Source organism: Cnephaeus nilssonii (assembly GCF_951640355.1).
Source record: "Cnephaeus nilssonii genome assembly, chromosome: 16".
In the NCBI taxonomy this organism is placed as follows: Eukaryota; Metazoa; Chordata; class Mammalia; order Chiroptera; family Vespertilionidae; genus Cnephaeus; species Cnephaeus nilssonii.
This window is the reverse complement of record NC_137087.1, coordinates 56,667,345-56,685,391: the sequence shown is the minus strand read 5'-3', so window position 1 is coordinate 56,685,391 and position 18,047 is coordinate 56,667,345. Positions and strand designations below refer to the sequence as shown.

The window sequence follows — 18,047 nt, the reverse complement described above, 5'->3', positions numbered from 1 at the left end:
CAACTGGCGTGGCTCAGTGGTTGAACTAGGAGGTCACGGTTCGATTCCTGGGGCCAAATTCTGCTCTGCCTCTGCCCATCCCCCCTGAAGCCTTTCCCAGATGAACTAGGAGGTCACGGTTCGATTCCTGGTCGGGACACATGCCCGGGGTGCGGGCTCGATCCCGTGTAGGGTGCGCAGGAGGCAGCCAATCAATGATTCTCCGTCGTCATTGATATTTCTAGCCCTCTCTTCTCTCCCTTCCTCTCTGAAATCAACTGATGAGTCTGATTGGAGGTGGTGGTGGTGGTGGGGGGGGGGGTGTCTGAGCCTCCTGAGCTCCCTCATCCACTCCCCACCTCCCAGGAGGCCTCTGAGGTGTGGCCTTAGCCCTGGGGCTGACCAGGACACCCCCAGGTCCTCTGGCAGAGGCAGGCAGAGCTTGTATGGAGCGGACAGCTCAGGGCAATGAGCCACTGGCCCAGGTAAGGAGGAGATCCTCACGGGGTGGGGTCATCTGGGAAAGGCTTCAGGGGGGATGGGCAGAGGCAGAGCAGAATTTGGCCTCAGACCTCCCTCCCCTCTTGGTCCCTCCCACCTGCCGTTGAGGACAGCCACCTGGGCTGCCTTCTCAGCCACACCACTCCCACTCTTTGGCATCGGCTGGCGGGGGGCTCTGGGGGCACTGCCCACAGTGGAAGCCCGACGGGAGTTAATGAGCAGGTAAGAATGTGTTTGGTGTAACAACCGGGGGCTTAAATTCAGTCCTTGGCTCGACATGAAGAGATTAAGGACTCCAACCAAACCCCTTTCAAGTGACTCCAGGGAATGCCACCTTTGCCAATAAGACGGGAGTAAGAAGCTGCTGGCCAGCTTAGGTCAGAAACAGAAACCCAGACGCCAGGGGAGAAGGAGCAGCTGCTCAGAGGGCATTTCAGGGGGACACTCGCTGTCTGTGTCCCTGGAGAGAAGTGAATTTCGGGGGGAGACCGTTAGGAAGGCTCCTGGGCCCTCTGCGCAGTGAGTGTACCCCCTCACGTAAGAAAAGGCTATGAGGCCTCAGCAACCCCAGCCCCCCACCCCCAGCCCTTGAAGACCGTTTCAGATCCCTTTCCCTCCTGGTCCCAGGGGCCCTGTGAGGTGGGCTGAAGGTGGGGTGTACCCTACAGGCCAGGGGGGCTGGGAGCAATGCCACCTCGCTGCACTGGGGACCGGGAAAGCAGGAGAGCTGGGCTGGGCAGCACAGTGGCTCCTTCTACCAGGGACTGTCCCTCTGGGAGGAAGCTGAGGGTCAGGGTGGGCAGGAGGGATGGGCGCCCTCCTCCTCCATGTCCAACTGCACGGGCCTCAAGGCCTTAGGTGTTGACAGAACGAAAAGCAGCCGGAAGGTCTCTGAGAAAGTCCCCCGGGTCCTGGGACCCCTTCCCGCCAGCAGGGCTTGAAATGACACTTATCTTCGGCCGCCAGATGGTCTCCTCAAGTAGCGCCAGCCTGCAGGCCTTGGCCTGAAAAGGACGCTGTCCTTTTAGGGGTCTAAGTCCTTTGAAATGTGTGGCATGAAGTCTTGGTGGGGGGGCATGGCTTCCAGGCTAGGGGGGACTGGGACAGGGTTTCTCTCCCGCTGGAGGCCCCACCTGCTCATTCCTGTCTCATCAGGGTCCAGCACAGCGCTGGATGCTCACAGACTGAACGGTCAGCAGTGGACCTGCGACCCCAATCCAGGCCGGCCTGACTCCCGATGGTCACGGGCAGCCGAAGCTAACCAGCTGGCCAACCTCGATGTGACCAGTCTGCCCAGCTCTGCCAGAAAGTCCCCTCTGACGACAGTCATGAGGACCCCAGCTGCTCTTAGGAGGGCTCTGTGGTCAACTCCTGGGACAGCTCAAGACAGAAAGACATGCCTGGGGGACAAGGCCACGTAGCCTGGGGCACTGACCAAAGAGCTCTGTCCCCTCCTGCAGAGAAGAAAGTGACCCTGCCCTCGGACACGTGGCCTCGGCCAGACCTCTCTCATCTCTGCTCCATCAAAATGGAAACCTCTGCCCTAGCCGGTTTGGCTCAGTGGTTAGAGTGTCGGCCTGCGGACTGAAGGGTCCCAGGTTCGATTCCAGTCAAGGGCACATGCCCGGGTTGTGGGCTCGATCCCCAGTGGGGGGTGTGCAGAAGGCAGCTGATCAGTGATTCTCTCTCATCATTGATGTTTCTATCTCTCTCTCCTTCTCCCTCCCTTCCTCTCTGAAATCAATAAAAAAATTTAAAAAAAAAAAAGGAAACCTCTACCATATTCAGGCACAGTATCGACCAGGAATGATTCGGTGCCCTGGGGGCCCCAGGCGGCCGAAAGCCAAGCCCCATGGGCTCTGCCTGCACCCACCAGGTCATCCAGCCTCGGCCAGTGTGGCGGTTAGTCCACAAGGTGGCGCTGTTGAGCCCCTTGTGCCTGTGCTTCACTGACACCCACAGGTAGACCAGCCGGCAGGCCTCTGAGACCGGGTGGCACAGGGGACATAATGACCTAGTGGGTCATCTCAGACCTGAGGTGTGCGGCCTCTGCAGTAACAGGTGAGGGGATAATGAGAGATCCGTTGGGGGGGAGCCCTGAGGGAGAGGTCGATAATCCTGGGGTCACCCTCGGAGCCTTCTGGAAGCACACACCCTCTACTTGTTCAGAGACTCAGGACCCAAGATGGAGCAGTGGGGGGAGGAGATCGCAGAGGGCTCTCCTGGGGAGACCCCTCAGGGCCCAGCCGGTTCACCCACGCGTGGCACAGAGCGGAGACTGACAGAAAAGACCAAGGAGGGAAGGACCCCCTCCACGGCCACACTGCTGGCCCCTGGCAATCTGGTCCGAGCCTTACCCCCCCCATCACCGTGCCCTCCAAGGACGCACTGTCCTTCTCAGACAGTGTGAGGGGATGTGACTTTGGCCCTGAGGAGCAAGCCCTTCTTGGGGGCCACGGGGCTGGAGAATGAGGTGCAGTGGACTCTGCCTGTTTGGGCAAATGCTATTTGTATAATGCTCCCCCACCACCCCCAGGCTAATGGCCACCATATGCTTCGCTTCAACATATGAAAACATCCCACCGAGGAGCTCCACGCTCATTAGCAGCGGTTCCATCAGCGAACAAAAGGTCAGCCCAGGAGACTGCCGCTCTATCTCCAGACGCAAGCACTTAGGCCTTAATGATGTGTATATTTTCATATGTGGGCAGCTGACATTTCCCATGTAAACTATGTGCAATTTCCCAACATGGACAGACGCGGCCTTCAGGAAAAGTGGAGCAGCGGAGAGGCAAGGCACTCTGGGAGAAAGAGGGTCCAGGGTCCCCCTTCCTTCCAAACAAGGGGCTGCCTAGCGGTCCTTCCATCCTGCCCATACCAGGGTGCAGGCAGCTGTTTCTTGGGGGGCGGGCACCTCCATTTCCCCTCCAGCACAGGAACAGAGGAGGGGTGCTTTCACAACACACCCCGCCGCCCACAGACCGGTCACGAGGGGGGTCTGCGTCAGCGGCCGAAAGCTCTGCGCACAGCTGCCGGGGCCTGGCCGTGGGCGAGGGCGGGGTGGGACCCAGGCTCTGGCTGTGAGCGCCTGGGATGGGGGCAGCCTGACAGTCACTATTCCTCGACGTGAGTTTCCCCACAACGTTATACTTCTGTTGCTCCCCAGAACAACTGTAAGTGGGGGGGTGGAGGGGGGGGTGGGGCTGTTCCCGGTCACCAGCAGAGACTGAGCCTCAGCAACGATCCTGCTCATTCCTGTCTCATCAGGGTTCAGCACAGCGCTGGATGCTCACAGACTGAACGGTCAGCAGTGGACCTGAGATCCCAATCCAGGCCGGTCTGGCTCCCAATCCTGCATTCGCCCCACTCGCTCTGCTGGAGTGACTGGTGATGCTCCTGGCACACAGCAGGAGATCCGTATACGTGTGGAATAAACGTGTGTGCCCGTGCACACTCAGCGGGAGAGAGGCAGCGGGGAGCACGGGGTCTGTCCATCAGAAGCACTTTCATGAGGCCATCTGGTCGACCCCCTGCCTTCATGACAACGGGGACAGTGAGAGTCCTTTGGGATTGTCTTAGTCACAACTGGCTGGAGTGCCTGTCCCAGGCCGAAACGGTGGGCCAGAGGCTTGAGGGTGGCCAGCAGGGGTCGAGGCATCCTGGTGCCAGGGGTTCCTCACCCCCTCAGCCCCGGGGTTCCTCAGCCGTGTCTCTCTCTCAATTTCATTCAATCGTCCCCACCAGCCAATACATTCCTCCTTTGTTTGAGCAACTGGATTCAGTGTCTGCCACTTGGTGCCAAGAATCCAGACTAATTCACCATCTGTAAAACCAGGAGGTGGGGCAGGTGACTAGGGGGACCCTCCAAACGCTACCCAAGCCACCAGGGGCTTCCTCTCTCCTGCTTTTCTCTCCCCATTCTCCAGGGGGCTGGTTCCAAGATCCACAAGCTCCCTCAGCCCAGCTCACCCGACGCCAGGGACGGGAACAGGGAAGAAAGCAGGGCCAGGCAGGAGCGGGGAAGCGGGGGGCCCGTTCCAACCCTAACTCCTGGCTAGAAATGAAACCTGCCTGTCCAATCACAACCAGAAGACAGAGGCGAGCTGCCTGAACGGCAGCCTTGGGCGGCGTTTCCGCACTTGAGGGCTGACTCAAGGTCGGCCTGACAGGAAGGGAAAGCGCCGTTCTTCCACCTTGTTAATCAAAACCCTCGGTGCCTCGTGGAGAAACCGCGGCCGTGCGCCGTGTCCGTCTGGGGCAGTTCCTCTGTCTGTCCGCGGCCGGGCGGCAGACGTGAGCCCCAAACAAGAACAGGACCAGAGGGAAAAGGCAGGGTGTTGATTCCTCGGTCACCGGGGGAAAGTAAATCAGCCCAGCCACGTGCTCACGAGTGACATGCCGTGAGGCCACCATCCCCTCCACGTGGGCCTGATGTCTGTGCCCCGCGGCTCTCGGCCGAAACACCCCCGGCCCCTCCCCGAGTGTCTGCGTGGCCGGCCTGGTGGGTGGACCGCACGGCCAAGCACCGTGCCAGATGCAGCCCCGTGGGGCAGGGACACACGGCTGGACAGGCAGAAACCAGAAACGTGGCAAGCCTGCCCCGCACAGCGCTGTGTGTATTTCCATCTGTGGGCACTGTGCCTCTTGGACGTGCTGAGGGCAGGCGACGCTCACTGCCTCCCATCGGGGTGGGCACGGCCTCCAACAGAAGCGATTTACTCTGAAGCAGAGGAAGTTCAGCTTCAGGGCCCTTTGCCTGCAGCCCTGGGCGCTAGAGGGGCCACGCTTCCCAGGAAGCATTTCCACATCGGCCTGTCCGTCCGTCTGTCTGTCCCCTCGAGATCTCAGGAAAGGACCTGCATCTCCACGCGGCAGTCCTTCGTGGTGATTTCTTGGCCCATTCGCGTGTGTACCCACCATTCTGTTCTTCTTCTTAAAGGGAAGACACTCCCCAAGTTACTTATGCTCCGGCCCCCACAAAACCCTGATCTTCCCGACAGTCTCAAAAGGGCCTTCCCCAGAGGGACACCCCCTCCCACCCGACAGCATCGAGCCTTTAGGAAGATGGAGCCCGACGGCACCTTTAACTTGCCGCGATGAGCAGCCAAAGACCAGTCGAGGGGCCCAGGGGCTCGCTGGGCTCCCCGCAGTTGGAGGAGGAAGTGAGGCAGGCCAATGCCCTGACAGCGGGTTGGGGCAGCCCCGGGGCCTCTCTGACGCCCACACTTCCATCGCACCGCAGACACACGCAGCCACCCGGCCATCCCCTGACCTCCCTGGGCAATGATCTCTGGCACCGATTTGGGGGTAACCCTGACCCTGGCATCGCTGGTTACTACAGGAGCCGGCTCCGCAGGCGGAGCTGGAGGTGGTGCTGCCGCTGCCACCGGTGAGAGCGCAGGGAGCCGAGCTTCTCCAGAGGGTCGGGCTGACCCAGTCCGCCAGCCACACAGGGTCCCCGAGTGCCCAGGCTGTGCTCAGTGCACGGTCCACTCCCAGGACTCACAGACCAGCTCACTTGGCCAACGGCGCGAGTTTAAGGCGGACGGGGCGGAGGGCAGCTGAGTGTGGTGGCCTCCAGGAGGGAGGGCTCAGAGGGGCGGCCACATGGGACGCAGCGGATTCATGGCTGAGGTGAGGTCTGACAGGGCCTGGGGGTTGCAGGGGATCTGACTGGGCCATAAGGAAGACCTTCCTTCGTTCGGCTCCTGGCTCTTGCCCACTGGGAGGTACCCTGAGGAGGCCTATGGCAAATGGATGCTTCTCTGGACACACTGAAGATGACTCTGAGGACCCCGGACACACAGCAGGCTCACAGAGATCAGAGAGTGGGGGGCCATGAGGCCAGGAAGTGCCGAGTGAGGGGCTCCAGCCCTTTCCCACGATGCCCTGCTGCCTGGCCACTCTCGGTCCTAGGTGTCACTTCCCTGGGTGAGCAACGTGCAGAAACAGCCCCTGAGAAACCCCACAGCCCTTCGAGAAGGGCACAGCAGTTTGGAGTGTAAAGGATCTTGACCCACATTTCCTTTGCTGTTCAAGCGGCTTCGCAGAAATGAGGCTGAAGGACTTTTAGAAGTCAGGACGGGAGAGGATGTTTTCCAACGCTGGCAGGACTCAGCCAGGGGCCCGGAGGGCTGGGCAGCTTTAATGAGGAAGAAAGGAAAACACACAAGCAACCCTGACCCAGACCTTGACTCTTTACGTCAAAAGCGAAGAAGGATAATTAACAAAATGAAATGTGCCTGGAGATGTGGAGGGGGGCCAGCCGGGCTCTGTCAATTCGATAATCCCCGGTCACGACCCGACCCGCGGGCCCACAGTGCACGCGGGGGGATGACGGCTGTTTACACGGGCCGAGAGCTGCTCTCGGGAACTGGAGAAGGGGGTGGGTTTTTTTCTGGCGAGCGGCTTGAATCCAGCCAGCTCTGCTCTGGGTCAGTGCGGCCCCGTCCAGGTAGTCCTCCAGGGGTGCTGGGTCCGAAGGGCTGGGTGCAGGATGCTCCCGTGGGGAAGGTCCCTCATTCCTTGTGCGTGAGAGGCCAGGGTGTGGCGAGCCAACTTTCCGTCTTCCAGAACACCCTCCCATCCCACGGCTTCCAGACTGGCCCCGCTTTGCAATTGTGCTGGAAATATCTTGGAAGGTTTTTTTCCCCCGGTGAGGATTTCATTCCGTGGGGCTTGGGAGTGCAGGAGGGGCAGGAAGATCCAGGGAATCCAACCGACCCCTCCCTCCGTAACATCATTTCTCTGCCCGAGGCCCACCTGTCAGGCCACACACAGGCACCGGGGACCTGCGTCACCGCCCCCCGAGGGCAGAGGTTGGGGGCAGGGGCGTCCTCAGGAAGCCTAGGGCTGACTCCTCTGGCTCCGGCCACTCTAAGGAGAGGAACTCTGGGCAGGAAATACTATACACACATGGGAACGGGGTCAGAGCCAGAGCTGGCTCCACCAGCATCAAAGGAACATCCAACTTTTCTGACCTGGAAGGTCACGAGAAAGGAAGAGGGACCCAGACGGGCATGCTGGGGCCTGCTGTGAGGAGCCCCAGCTGGCACGCCAGACTCCAGAACACCAGGAGGAGCCGGAAAAGGAAAAATCAGGCTTCAGGCAAAGAGAAATTGTTTTCCAGGAGGTTGGGGGCGGGGGTGGTGGGGGAAGGGAGAAAAAGGTCGGTCTATTTGAAGGACAAGTACACAGTCACTTACAATGTGGTGTAGGGAGATCGTGACATGAGAAAATGCTAAGGACCCCATGCAAGGTGGCCGTCGGTGCCCAGGCTCAGGGCCAATCGCTGGAGAGGGGCCAGGAGAGACTGGCCGGCCGGTATATATCCTCAGTTCGGCCCACCTGCCCGCCCAGATCTACTCATCCATGAAGCACCCGGGAGGCTGATTTGGGGGGAATTTTGTCTTTGATTAACTTTTGAAGCTGTAATACCGTGTTTGGCACATAGTAAGAGCTGCTCCGGGCTGCAGGTCTTACTGCTCTAGGTGGGAGAGTGGGAGGCACCGTCAGACAGCACCTGGCCAGCCTACCGCCTCACTCCACCCAGGGGCGTGAGGCCCAAGGACAGGAGGCCTGTGGCTGGGAGGGGAGTGGGAAGAGGACAGGCCCGGGTTCGGCTCCCCACTCTGGCTGTTCTTGGGCAATGACTTCACCTCTTTGAGCCCCCATTTCTCATCATTTCAGTGGGCGGTTATGGGAGCCGACTGAAACATGAAGTTCCGGGCACAGAGCAGTTGCCCAATAAAAGCCAGCTCTCATCTGTCCTGCCCCAGGAGAGCTAGTGAGCCCAAATGTGGCTTTGTTTTTGTTTTTGTTTTCCTCTCTCCCTGCTCCCTCCCCCCTCCCCCACTGTGTGGCTTGAGAAAACTCCGTGGCAGGAAGTGGGAAGAGCTGGCCCAGCTGCCCTTCCAGTCTGGCTCAGGAGGGGCTCAAGCCAGGGGGACTCCACGCTCACCAGCCTCCTTGAGAACAGAGGCTGTTCTGGGTGCTGGCAGACAGACGAGGGCCAAGCCATCTTAGCAGAGATGAAAAGGGGGTCCAAGGCCAGTGGCTGGGACCCCAAACCCCACAGATACGGAGCAGGCAACTTGGAACAGAGGGATGTGCCTAAGCCACCCATGTTCTGTGCCCTAGGTTGCCCTGGAAACCAAGGCTTGGTCCGATGGTCCGTCAGACTCTACATCGGCTCCCCCAAGGCCAGCGACCCCAGGAAGGGAGACCAGAGGACAAACCTGACTCCGGCTCTTGGCTCTGGGTCACCCCGTCTTTCCACAAGCCGGCATTTCCAAAATGCATCGTGGCTGGGAAGTAGTTATCCCAGCATTTCCCAAAGATGCTGAGGTGGTCTCTGAAGGCAAGTAATACTGAATCACTCAGGGAAAAGGCCATCCCTTTTAAATTCCCCAGCCTCCCAGCCTGAAGGAGGAAGTCTCAGCGTGGGGCTGCCATCTTGCTAACGCATCTCTAATCCTCACTAACCTCCTTCAAACAGAGAAAGGAGGCTTCAAGCTCAGAGCCTTAGGCCCGTGGTCGGCAAACTGCAGCTCGCGAGCCACATGCGGCTCTTTGGCCACTTGAGTGTGGCTCTTCCACAAAATACCACGGCCTGGGTGAGTCTATTTTGAAGAAGTGGCGTTAGAAGAAGTTGTTTAAAAAAATTGGCTCTCAAAAGAAATTTCAATTGTTGTACTGTTGATATTTGGCTCTGTTGGCTAATGAGTTTGCCGACCAATGCCTTAGGCAGACAAGAGAATCCATTGAGAATTCACTATCCATTTTTCTAGTCATCTTTATGTACGATCGATCAATGCTGGTTTTCCAGATGTGTTCCTGATACAAAGTCTCCTTTTCACACTCATTTCATTTTCTGTTAAAAGATGGCTTGATTGAAAGAAAAGTGTACGTAAATAATTGTAAGGGTGGTATGCAATTATAGCCAAAACTGTGAAGGGGCTTTGAGAATGACTGATGGCCGAGAGCCCCTGTGAACATCATTATCAGCCCCTTACTCAGATGGGCAAACTGAGGCTCCAAGGAGACACAGCAGGAAAGTGGCAGGACCGGGTTCCATGTGAAACAGGACAAGGACTGAAGCTGCTAACTGCCCCAGTGGCCGGGGAATTGTCCCCCTCTGAGAAGTAGCCAGCCAGCTCAGGCTAGCTCAGACTCCTATGCTGCTGCCTGGGTGAGGAAGGGGAGTAATTATTGTTTCCTTTCATTCAAACTCTTTACTTTGTAAAACGTGGATATGTCCCGGAGGGCCGAACAAGCACCAGGAATGGGTTTTCGTTTGTGCAGGAACTCGGGCTGATGGGTAACACCCCCCCCCAGCCCCCCTTAACAAGAACAAACTCCCCTGCCGTACCCTGTCATTGTTACAGAAACAAAGAGGCATGTGGCGTGGAGGCCCAGAGAACAATATGCTGCGAGCGGACCTCCTGCAAGAAATGCTCTCCAAGGGCTGCCTGCCAGGGCGGGGCCTTCCCAGCATCCCCCACAGAACATGGGCTGCTCCAACACACCTGTCCAACTCACTGTCAGAAGAAACCCACACAGGCCCTTTCAGCAGTCCCTCCCCCAGGTCTGAGCTCCCGCGGACTCCACTGTACCGCTGCCAGGCCATAGTGGTTGGGATGGAACAGCTCAAAGCTGGAGACCAGGCACAGTTGCTCATGGGCCTAATTAAAATGAACCACAGCAGGGTGTCCTGTGGACACTGCTGCCAAAGCAGGATGCTCAGGGGCTCCACGTAAGCCTGCCTCCACTATTCTAAACCAGCCTCTTGCCTTCCCCAACCTCGGTTACCTGATCTGTAAAATGGGCACACTAATACCCATTTTAGGAAGATCCAAGAACAGGTGTGTAAGATGGCATTACAGTGCTGGACACAGACGGCCTAAAGAAGACTGTCATGCCAACTAGGAGAAGGGCCGGAATATTGCTGAAGGAGCAGGTCTGGCCCAAGTATTCCCAACAGGCCGTTGGGCTTCGGTTCTCCACAGAAAGACAGATTCATGGGCTTGTACTACATGCACTACGATTTGTTTACTTTGTCCCCATACACACCCTGCTCCCGCCCAAAGCGAGGCCTTCTTACAAGGACAGGTAAGGCAAAGCAAAAACAAGTCATTTAAAAACAAGTAAAAAAAGCCCCACAAAAAAACAATCTAAATTTCATAAAAATTTAAAATCTTTATCCTTCCAATGACACTGCCAAGAAAGTAAAAAGACAACCCACAGAATGGGAGAAAATATTTGCAAGTCACCTATCTGATAAGGAAGTTGCATCGGGAACATACAAAGAACGCCTAAAATTCAACATGAGGAAGATAAACAATCCCATTTAAAACCCGGCCAAGGATTTGCATAGACATTTCCCCAAAGAAGACATACAAATAGTCGATAAGCACATGAAAAGGCGCTCAACATCATTAGTCATTAGGGATATGCAAATCAAACCACAATGAGGTACCACGTCACATGAATAAAATAAAAAAGACAGAGCTGAAACCGGTTTGGCTCAGTGGATAGAGCGTCGGCCTGTGGACTGAAAGGTCCCAGGTTCAATTCCGGTCAAGGGCATGTACATTGGTTGCGGGCACATCCCCGGTAGGGGGTGTGCAGGAGGCAGCTGGTGGATGTTTCTCTCTCATCGATGTTTCTAGCTCTCTATTCCCTCTCCCTTCCTCTCTGTAAAAAATCAATAAAATATATATTAAAAAAAAAGACAGAAAACGTTAAGTGTGGAAGAAGATGTAGAGAAATAGGACCCTTCATACACTGTTGGTGGGAATGCCAACTGGTGCAGCCACTTTGAAAACAGCCCGGCAGGTCCCCAAGTGATTAAACATCAAGTTACCATGTAACCCTCAATTTCATCCTAAGTATATCCCCAAAAGAAATGAAAACATATGTCCATGCAAAAACTTGTGCATGAATGTTCATAGCAGCATTATTCATAATAGCTAAAAAGTAGAAACAACTCAAGTACCCGTCGATTGATGGGAAGATAAATAAAATGTGGTACCCATACAATGGAACATTGTTCAGCCACATAAAGGAATGAGGTACTGATACATGCCACAGCATGGATGAACCTTGAAGACACGCTAAGGGAAAGAAGTCAGTCACAAAAGTCCACACATTGTATGATTCTATTTGTGTGAAATGTCCATAATAGGCAAATCCATAGAAACAGAAAGCAGATGAGTGGTTGCCAGGGGCTGGGAGGAAAAGGGAAAGAGAGAGTGGCTGCTAATGGGTGCAGAGTTTCTATCGGGGCTGATAAGATGTCCTGGAATCAGATAATGGTGCACGCTGTACAACTCCGAACATTTTAAAAACCATTGAACTGTACACTTTGAAAGGGTGAATTTTACGGTATGTGCATGATATCTCCATACAGCCAGTACTTTAAAATGACGTCTGTAGTGATGAATGATCACAGTATAGAATACTGCTTTCAGGATCATTTATTATTGTTATCAATGTTTCCCAGCCCAGAGCAACCCTGCCGCTGAACACCTGCCACCTGTATCACTCCGATCTGCAGGCACCTGGGAGGTGAGCTGCCCAGATCTCTACAGAGCCCAGCACACGTGTCTGATTCCATTCGGGGGTCCCTGGGCAGCTCCTCTGAGCTGACCAGCCTGAGAATAGCTGTGAGACATGTCATGCTGCCCGGCCAGCGTGGCTCAGTGGTTGAGCGTCGACCTATGAACCAGGAGGTCACGGTTCGATTCCTGGTCAGGGTACATGCCTGGGCTGCGGGCTTGATCCCCAGTAGGAGGTGTGTAGGAGGCAGCCCATCAGTGATTCTCTCTCATCACTGATGTTTCTCTCTCTCCCTCTCCCTTCCTCTCTGAAATCAATAAAAATGTTAAATAAAAGAAAGAAGTGCCAATCTCCTGGCCGTCTCACCAGCCCAGAGGCTGGCCTGCCACACAGACAATGCTTTCAGCTGGGGGGCTGGGGGATGAGAACACGGGGAGGAAGCAATACTCCATGGACCTCCCCGAATCCCCCAGCCTACGCTGAGCAACATGTACACGAATAGATAAAACCCATGATTCTTTTGTTAAAATTTTTAATTATTGATTTGAGAGAGAGAGAGATTTGCTGTTCCACTTATTGATGCATGCATTGGCTGAGTCTTGTATGTGCCCTGACTGGGGATGGAACTCACAATCTTGGGGTATCGGGACGATGCTCTAACCAACTGAGCTACCCGGCCAGGGCTCCCATGATTCTTTATCTGATTAGGCAGTATCTGCTAGCAGAGGCAGAGCAGTAGTCTTCATCTTTCCTGGCCAACCCCCTTGATCGGCCAGTGGACTGGGAGAGGAAGTGGCTGTTGCTCTGGGCCAAGGCAGCTAAGGCTCATGTGCCTCTGTCACGCTTCTCTCCCCCTTTGGAGGTGACCGTGTGACAACATCTTTAAGACGGTGGAGCCACACAAGCGGCCAGGACCCCCGGTCCCCACCCAGGAGAGCTGAAGACACAATCACACTGTGCATGAGAAAGCGAGAAATCTCCGTTGCGGGAAGCCCTGAGGCCTGGGTTCGTGTGTCTGGCCTCTGGCATTCATCATCCTGACTATTGCATTGCCTTTTAATGAGTGCGGCCGCTCTGGCCAGCCCTCCATGGCGGGGGCCCCTCCGGACCCCTCTTTGGCCTCTCACACCCCACAGCTGGAGTTCATGTCTGAATGATTTCCTCGCTCAGCAGCCTGATTTTGGAAGCGCAGACAAAGGAGGGGACTGTCAGATGACAGCCACCGCTGAGCGAGTGGCTGATGTGTACCAGCCCCTGGCTCTGCCCTTGCTGGTATTTGTGACGCCCACCACTATTCTGCGTCATCGAGAGGTTAAGTCACGTTAGTTCCCAAGGCCACATGCCAAGGAGCCAAGTCTGGCTTCCAACCCAGGTCTACCAGGGGCTAAAATTCACCTCCTCACAGCACCTGCTGCCTTGGTCTTCGCTCTCCCACAGCTTCCAGCCTGTCCCCCAGCTCACCCGGCTGCGTCCTCTAAGGCCCCCTGAGCAAGGCTGCCCATGTGGGGGCACTGGATGCAGGACTTGGGGCAGCATCCAAGGAGGGGACTTTGTGGGTCTGAAGAGCATCATCGCACGGAGGTCGAGAAATCAACTCTGAGCTTAAGCTTTGACTCTGAGCAGGAACATTCCCAGCAAACAATGAGACACTGGGGGACACAGCCAGCCGAGTGCCAGCTGCCCAGAAAGAGACCTGACGAAGGAGAGGCGAGGGCCTGTGAGGAAGCTTCCCAGGCCCCCTCACTGCCTCCATCAAACCGACTGGCAACGAATGAGACTGTGCCTAGGGCTGTGCTGGGCAGGGGACACTCAGGGCAGATGCCATCATCTCCGCCCCGTGAACTAAGGACCCTCCTCCTACGCTCTCTGTCTTTCCTGGGCACCTGCACCCACTCAGGGACAGCCCCCGGATTGGGTCATCCCACAGCCCCTGCGGCAGGTCCCTGGATGGTCTCCTGCCTCCAGTCTCCCCTCCCCCTTCTCCATATGATCAGAGGGATCACCCTAGACCAGTGGTCGGCAATTTGCGGCTCTCGAGCCACATGCGGCTCTTTGGCCCCTTGAGTGTGGCTCTTCCACAAAATACCACGTGCGGGCGCGCACGTACAGTACGATTGAAACTTCGTGGCCCATGCGCAGAAGTCGGTTTTCGGCCTGGGCGAGTCTATTTTGAAGAAGTGGTTCTAACGCCGAGCCACACTCAAGGGGCCAAAGAGCCGCATGTGGCTCGTGAGCCGCGGTTTGCCGACCACTGCCCTAGACTGTCAATGGCATGCAGAGCCCCAGCGGCCCCCACTGCCTTTGGGATGATGTCAAAGTCCCAGAGGACAAGGGTTTCCTGGCCCTGCCGCCCAGAGGCCCGGCCCCTCTACCTTCCACTCCTGCAGAACTGACCTCCCACACCTGCCGCACCTCTGCACCAGGGTTTCTTAGCCTCGGCCCTGCTGACAGGTGGTGTCACAGGGGTGTTTCCTGGTCAGCATGGTATGTCCCCCCTTTGGAAAATGGCCCCTGGAGCCGAGACACCTGAGCTGCATCTTGAGAGACCCAAGGTAAGGACAACCTGGGCTTGGGGACAACAGACTCAGCCACTAGCTGCCCCTCGCTCCCCAGCACCTGGGGCGTCTGCAGGACCGAGAGGGAAGCCGACTCCCGAGAGAGCAGCCACAGGAAGGCTGGGAAGGCAGCGCAAAATTTATTGTCGGAAAACAGTCGGCCCACGAGACCACTTCGACCACCGGCCCCGGCCCCGGGCCATGACATATGGTGTGGTTTAAACGTTAGAAACCGAGGCGCACGTGAGAAAGAACTGCTGGCGGCTCTGAGGCCCTCGTAAAGCTGTCTGAGCTGCGGGGGGCTGGGCCTGCCCGCCTGGAGGCGGAGGCGGCCCTGAGCGGGGCCGGCGGCCTGGAGGGCCCAGACTGGGGGTCCACTGGCAGAGGCTTGTGGACGAGGTTGGCCAAGTGGGGAGAGAGGGTAGCCCACAGCAGCCCTCGGATAGGCAGAAAGAGTCGGCGAGGCCGGGCAAAGAGCCCCTTCTTAATCCTCGCTGAGATCAGCCAGGCCGCAGACCTGCGGGACGGGGCGGTGCGGCAGCGAGGGGGCAGGCGTGGGAAACAGTGCACCACAGGGGACCCAGGGCTCCTGGGTCACCCCAACCCAGGCTCAATCGCAGCTGTGTGACCTGGGACAGGGACAGCCCCTCCAGAGCCTCCCCGCCCTCCCCCGAAGGTGGAGCCAACAGAAGCACGTCACACGGTGACAGCAAAGACTAAGACGGCGCTGGCACACAGTGGGTCCTCAGTACATGATGGCTGCTACTGTCCGCAGGGAACCCAGGCAGGTGGGCGGAGCGGAGCCGCTGTGGAAGCTGCCTGCGCTGTCCCGTTAGCTGCGCCTGCAGCAAGCTCCCCCTCCCGGCCACGCTGCCTGTGCACAGGCTGTCTGCCTCTCATCTCTCTCCGGAGGCGGAACTCCATCACAGAGAACGTCGAGGTGGCCTCTGGCTCCCGTAGGCGCCCAGTCAGTGAGCTGTCGTTCTTAAAGCCCCGGGGTGAAGGGGCTGCTGTGGGTTAAACCCCTCGAGTCACATGGACGCCTTCACAAGGGGCTGCAGGCTTTCAGCAGCCCAGCTGCTGCTGGAGGCGCTGCTGCACGTGGCCTGGATTCTGTCCACCTTCCCCCTCCCAACCCCCATCTTCCGAGTGGAGTCCACCCGGGTACCTGCACACCCGGCTCAGGCTGCCCAGCCTCGGTGCCGTCGCCCATGCACACGGGCCCCGGGGTTAGCACCCCAGGTGGCAGGCAGGGCGGGCCTTTGGAGTCAAGCTAATTAAGGGTCAACTGATTAATACTCTTAGGGGGGTCAGGGGCCGCCTTTCTTCAGGGGCCAGATGTCGCACCCTGGGAGTCTCTATGTCCCATCCACAACACACACCTCCCTGCCTAGAAGCGTCTCCTCTGCTTCCCGCTTGGGTCTTGTCTTGTGAACAACCCGTCCTTCCCTCAGTGTGGGCTGGGAGAGGGCAGAGTCTGTGACCGTCCCGTTTGCAGGGACCCTCTGCGACGAACGGGCCAAGCCTCACCCGTTTTACAGCAAAGAACACTGAGGCCTGGGCAGAGGACCACCAAGGTCTTGTGGGCGTTAGGAGCGGGCCGTTTCCTGACCTCCGTGCCTGTGTGTGGCCACCCCTCTCCCACGGAGTGATGGATGGGCGGCCAGGACGCCATCGCACAGGCCACGGTGCCTTTGCTCCGCCAGCAGCCTGGACGTGAGGAGCACGCTTCCCGGGGGGCTGGCGCCCACAGAGTCCAGGTCCTGGGGGAGGACGAAGCCCCCGCTGCCCACAGGGTGCAGGACGCACGCAAAGCTGTCCGCATGCTGGTCTCCTCGCAGGCTCTCAGTGCCTCCGGGAGGCGGGTCTGTGGGGAGGGCCACTTTTAAGGAAGGGGATCTGAGGCCCAGAGGAAACAGGACTGCGTGGGTGGCAGAGCTGGGATGGACACCCAGCCCCAGGCCAGCTTCTCCGGCATGGACGGAGAACACACTGATCTGTCGAGTGGGGGGAAGAAGACACAAGTTCCAGGGACCAAGGCCGCCAGGGCCCCGGGGGGAATGGAAGGGGGTGGCACTGCCTCTCTCCCTTCAGCCACGAGGGGGTGCTCCTGAGGTGGGGTCAGGGCGGCCCCTCACCCTGTTTACTCCAGAACCTACTTCAGAATACTCTGCATTCTGTTGTCAACACAGCCTCGGCCACCCTCTTCCCCTCCCATCTCCCCCAAACCCTTCCCTGCCACATGGACCCCTCACAACCACCTGCTGGCCTGGCCTGGGCACCCGAGTCGGTCCTTCCAGGCATGGGCACTCTTTGGGGAAGGATGAAGATTCTGGGTCTCTGGAGACCCATGGCAGCCACACGGCCCAGCACAGATCTGGGGGCCCATATTCCTGGATCAGGCCTCCCAGTCCTCCTGCTGTGGGGTGTGGGCGGCCTCTTACCTTAGGGGTGAGGTACTTGGTCATAATTTCCTTCCCTTTTTCTCCCAGTTTTTCATCTGGAGTAACTTCATATTCTGCCTAAAACAGAAGAAGGAAAAGGACAGTAAGAGATTTTGCTCACGAGCATCTTAGAGTTACAGAACCTTCGGGGCCCCAGGAGAAGACTCCCTGGAGCGGCCCATCCCCTCCTACAGGGCAGGGAGCTGAGGCTCAGGGAGGGCAGGCGGCCCGACATCCCATCCAGCCTGCTCTGCCCCAGCGTGGACACGTGCCCGGGACAGCGGCTTTCCTTCGGGCTGCGCGTCAGAATCCCCGGGGAGCCAGCACTGGTGCTCGGGCCTCACCCACCCCACCCAAGTCAGACCTTCTGGCGACAAGGGCCGGGCATCCAGGCAGCTGAGGTTGAGATGCCAGGAAGCCGGGCTGAGAACCACCGGCACAGATCAATCCAAGGAAGTCACTGGAAAATAACAAGCCACCGAAGTGGGAGGCCCACCCCCGAGAGGCTGCCTTTGGCCACGCGGACCTTCCAAGCTGGGTGACCTTAGACAACTTCCTTGACCTCTGTGAAATGCACACGGAAAAAGCACGGACTCACGGGGTGACTGTGCAGCTAGAACGTGAGAAAGCTCTTAGCCCAGAGCTGGGCACATAGTCAATACTCAGTTAACAGTTGCCATAATGATGGCCATTGTTAGGATTACACTTTGCGAGCGAACACAGAGGTTTTTCAGATGCTCTTATCTGAACCTCCAAAGAGCCCGGGAAATGAGTGGGAGGGCGGGGGCGACCCCTACCCCCCTTCACCCGCATGTGAAGAGCAGGGGCGGTGGAGGGGGGTTCCGTGGAGTTGCCCAGGGGAGGTGGCAGGGCTGGGACTTGGACCTCCCAGCCCAGAGCACTTTGTCAACACCACCGAGGAATTCAGAACTCGAGGCAGCAGACCCAGCCAGTGGGCCCCGGCCCTGAAGAAGCGAGGCCTCTGCAAGGCGGGCCTTTCATTTCCCTT

General features: G+C 57.7%; 1 protein-coding gene across 1 annotated transcript in view; it reads right to left on the bottom strand.

Annotated features, from left to right (window-relative positions):
• Positions 1-18,047, bottom strand: part of GRK5 (G protein-coupled receptor kinase 5) — a 181,432-nt gene that overhangs the window by 23,431 nt on the left and 139,954 nt on the right. The window contains exon 4 of the mRNA XM_079793399.1: positions 17,039-17,116. Within this exon, the coding sequence (XP_079649525.1) occupies positions 17,039-17,116 (78 nt within the window). The remainder of the gene's footprint in view (positions 1-17,038; positions 17,117-18,047) is intronic.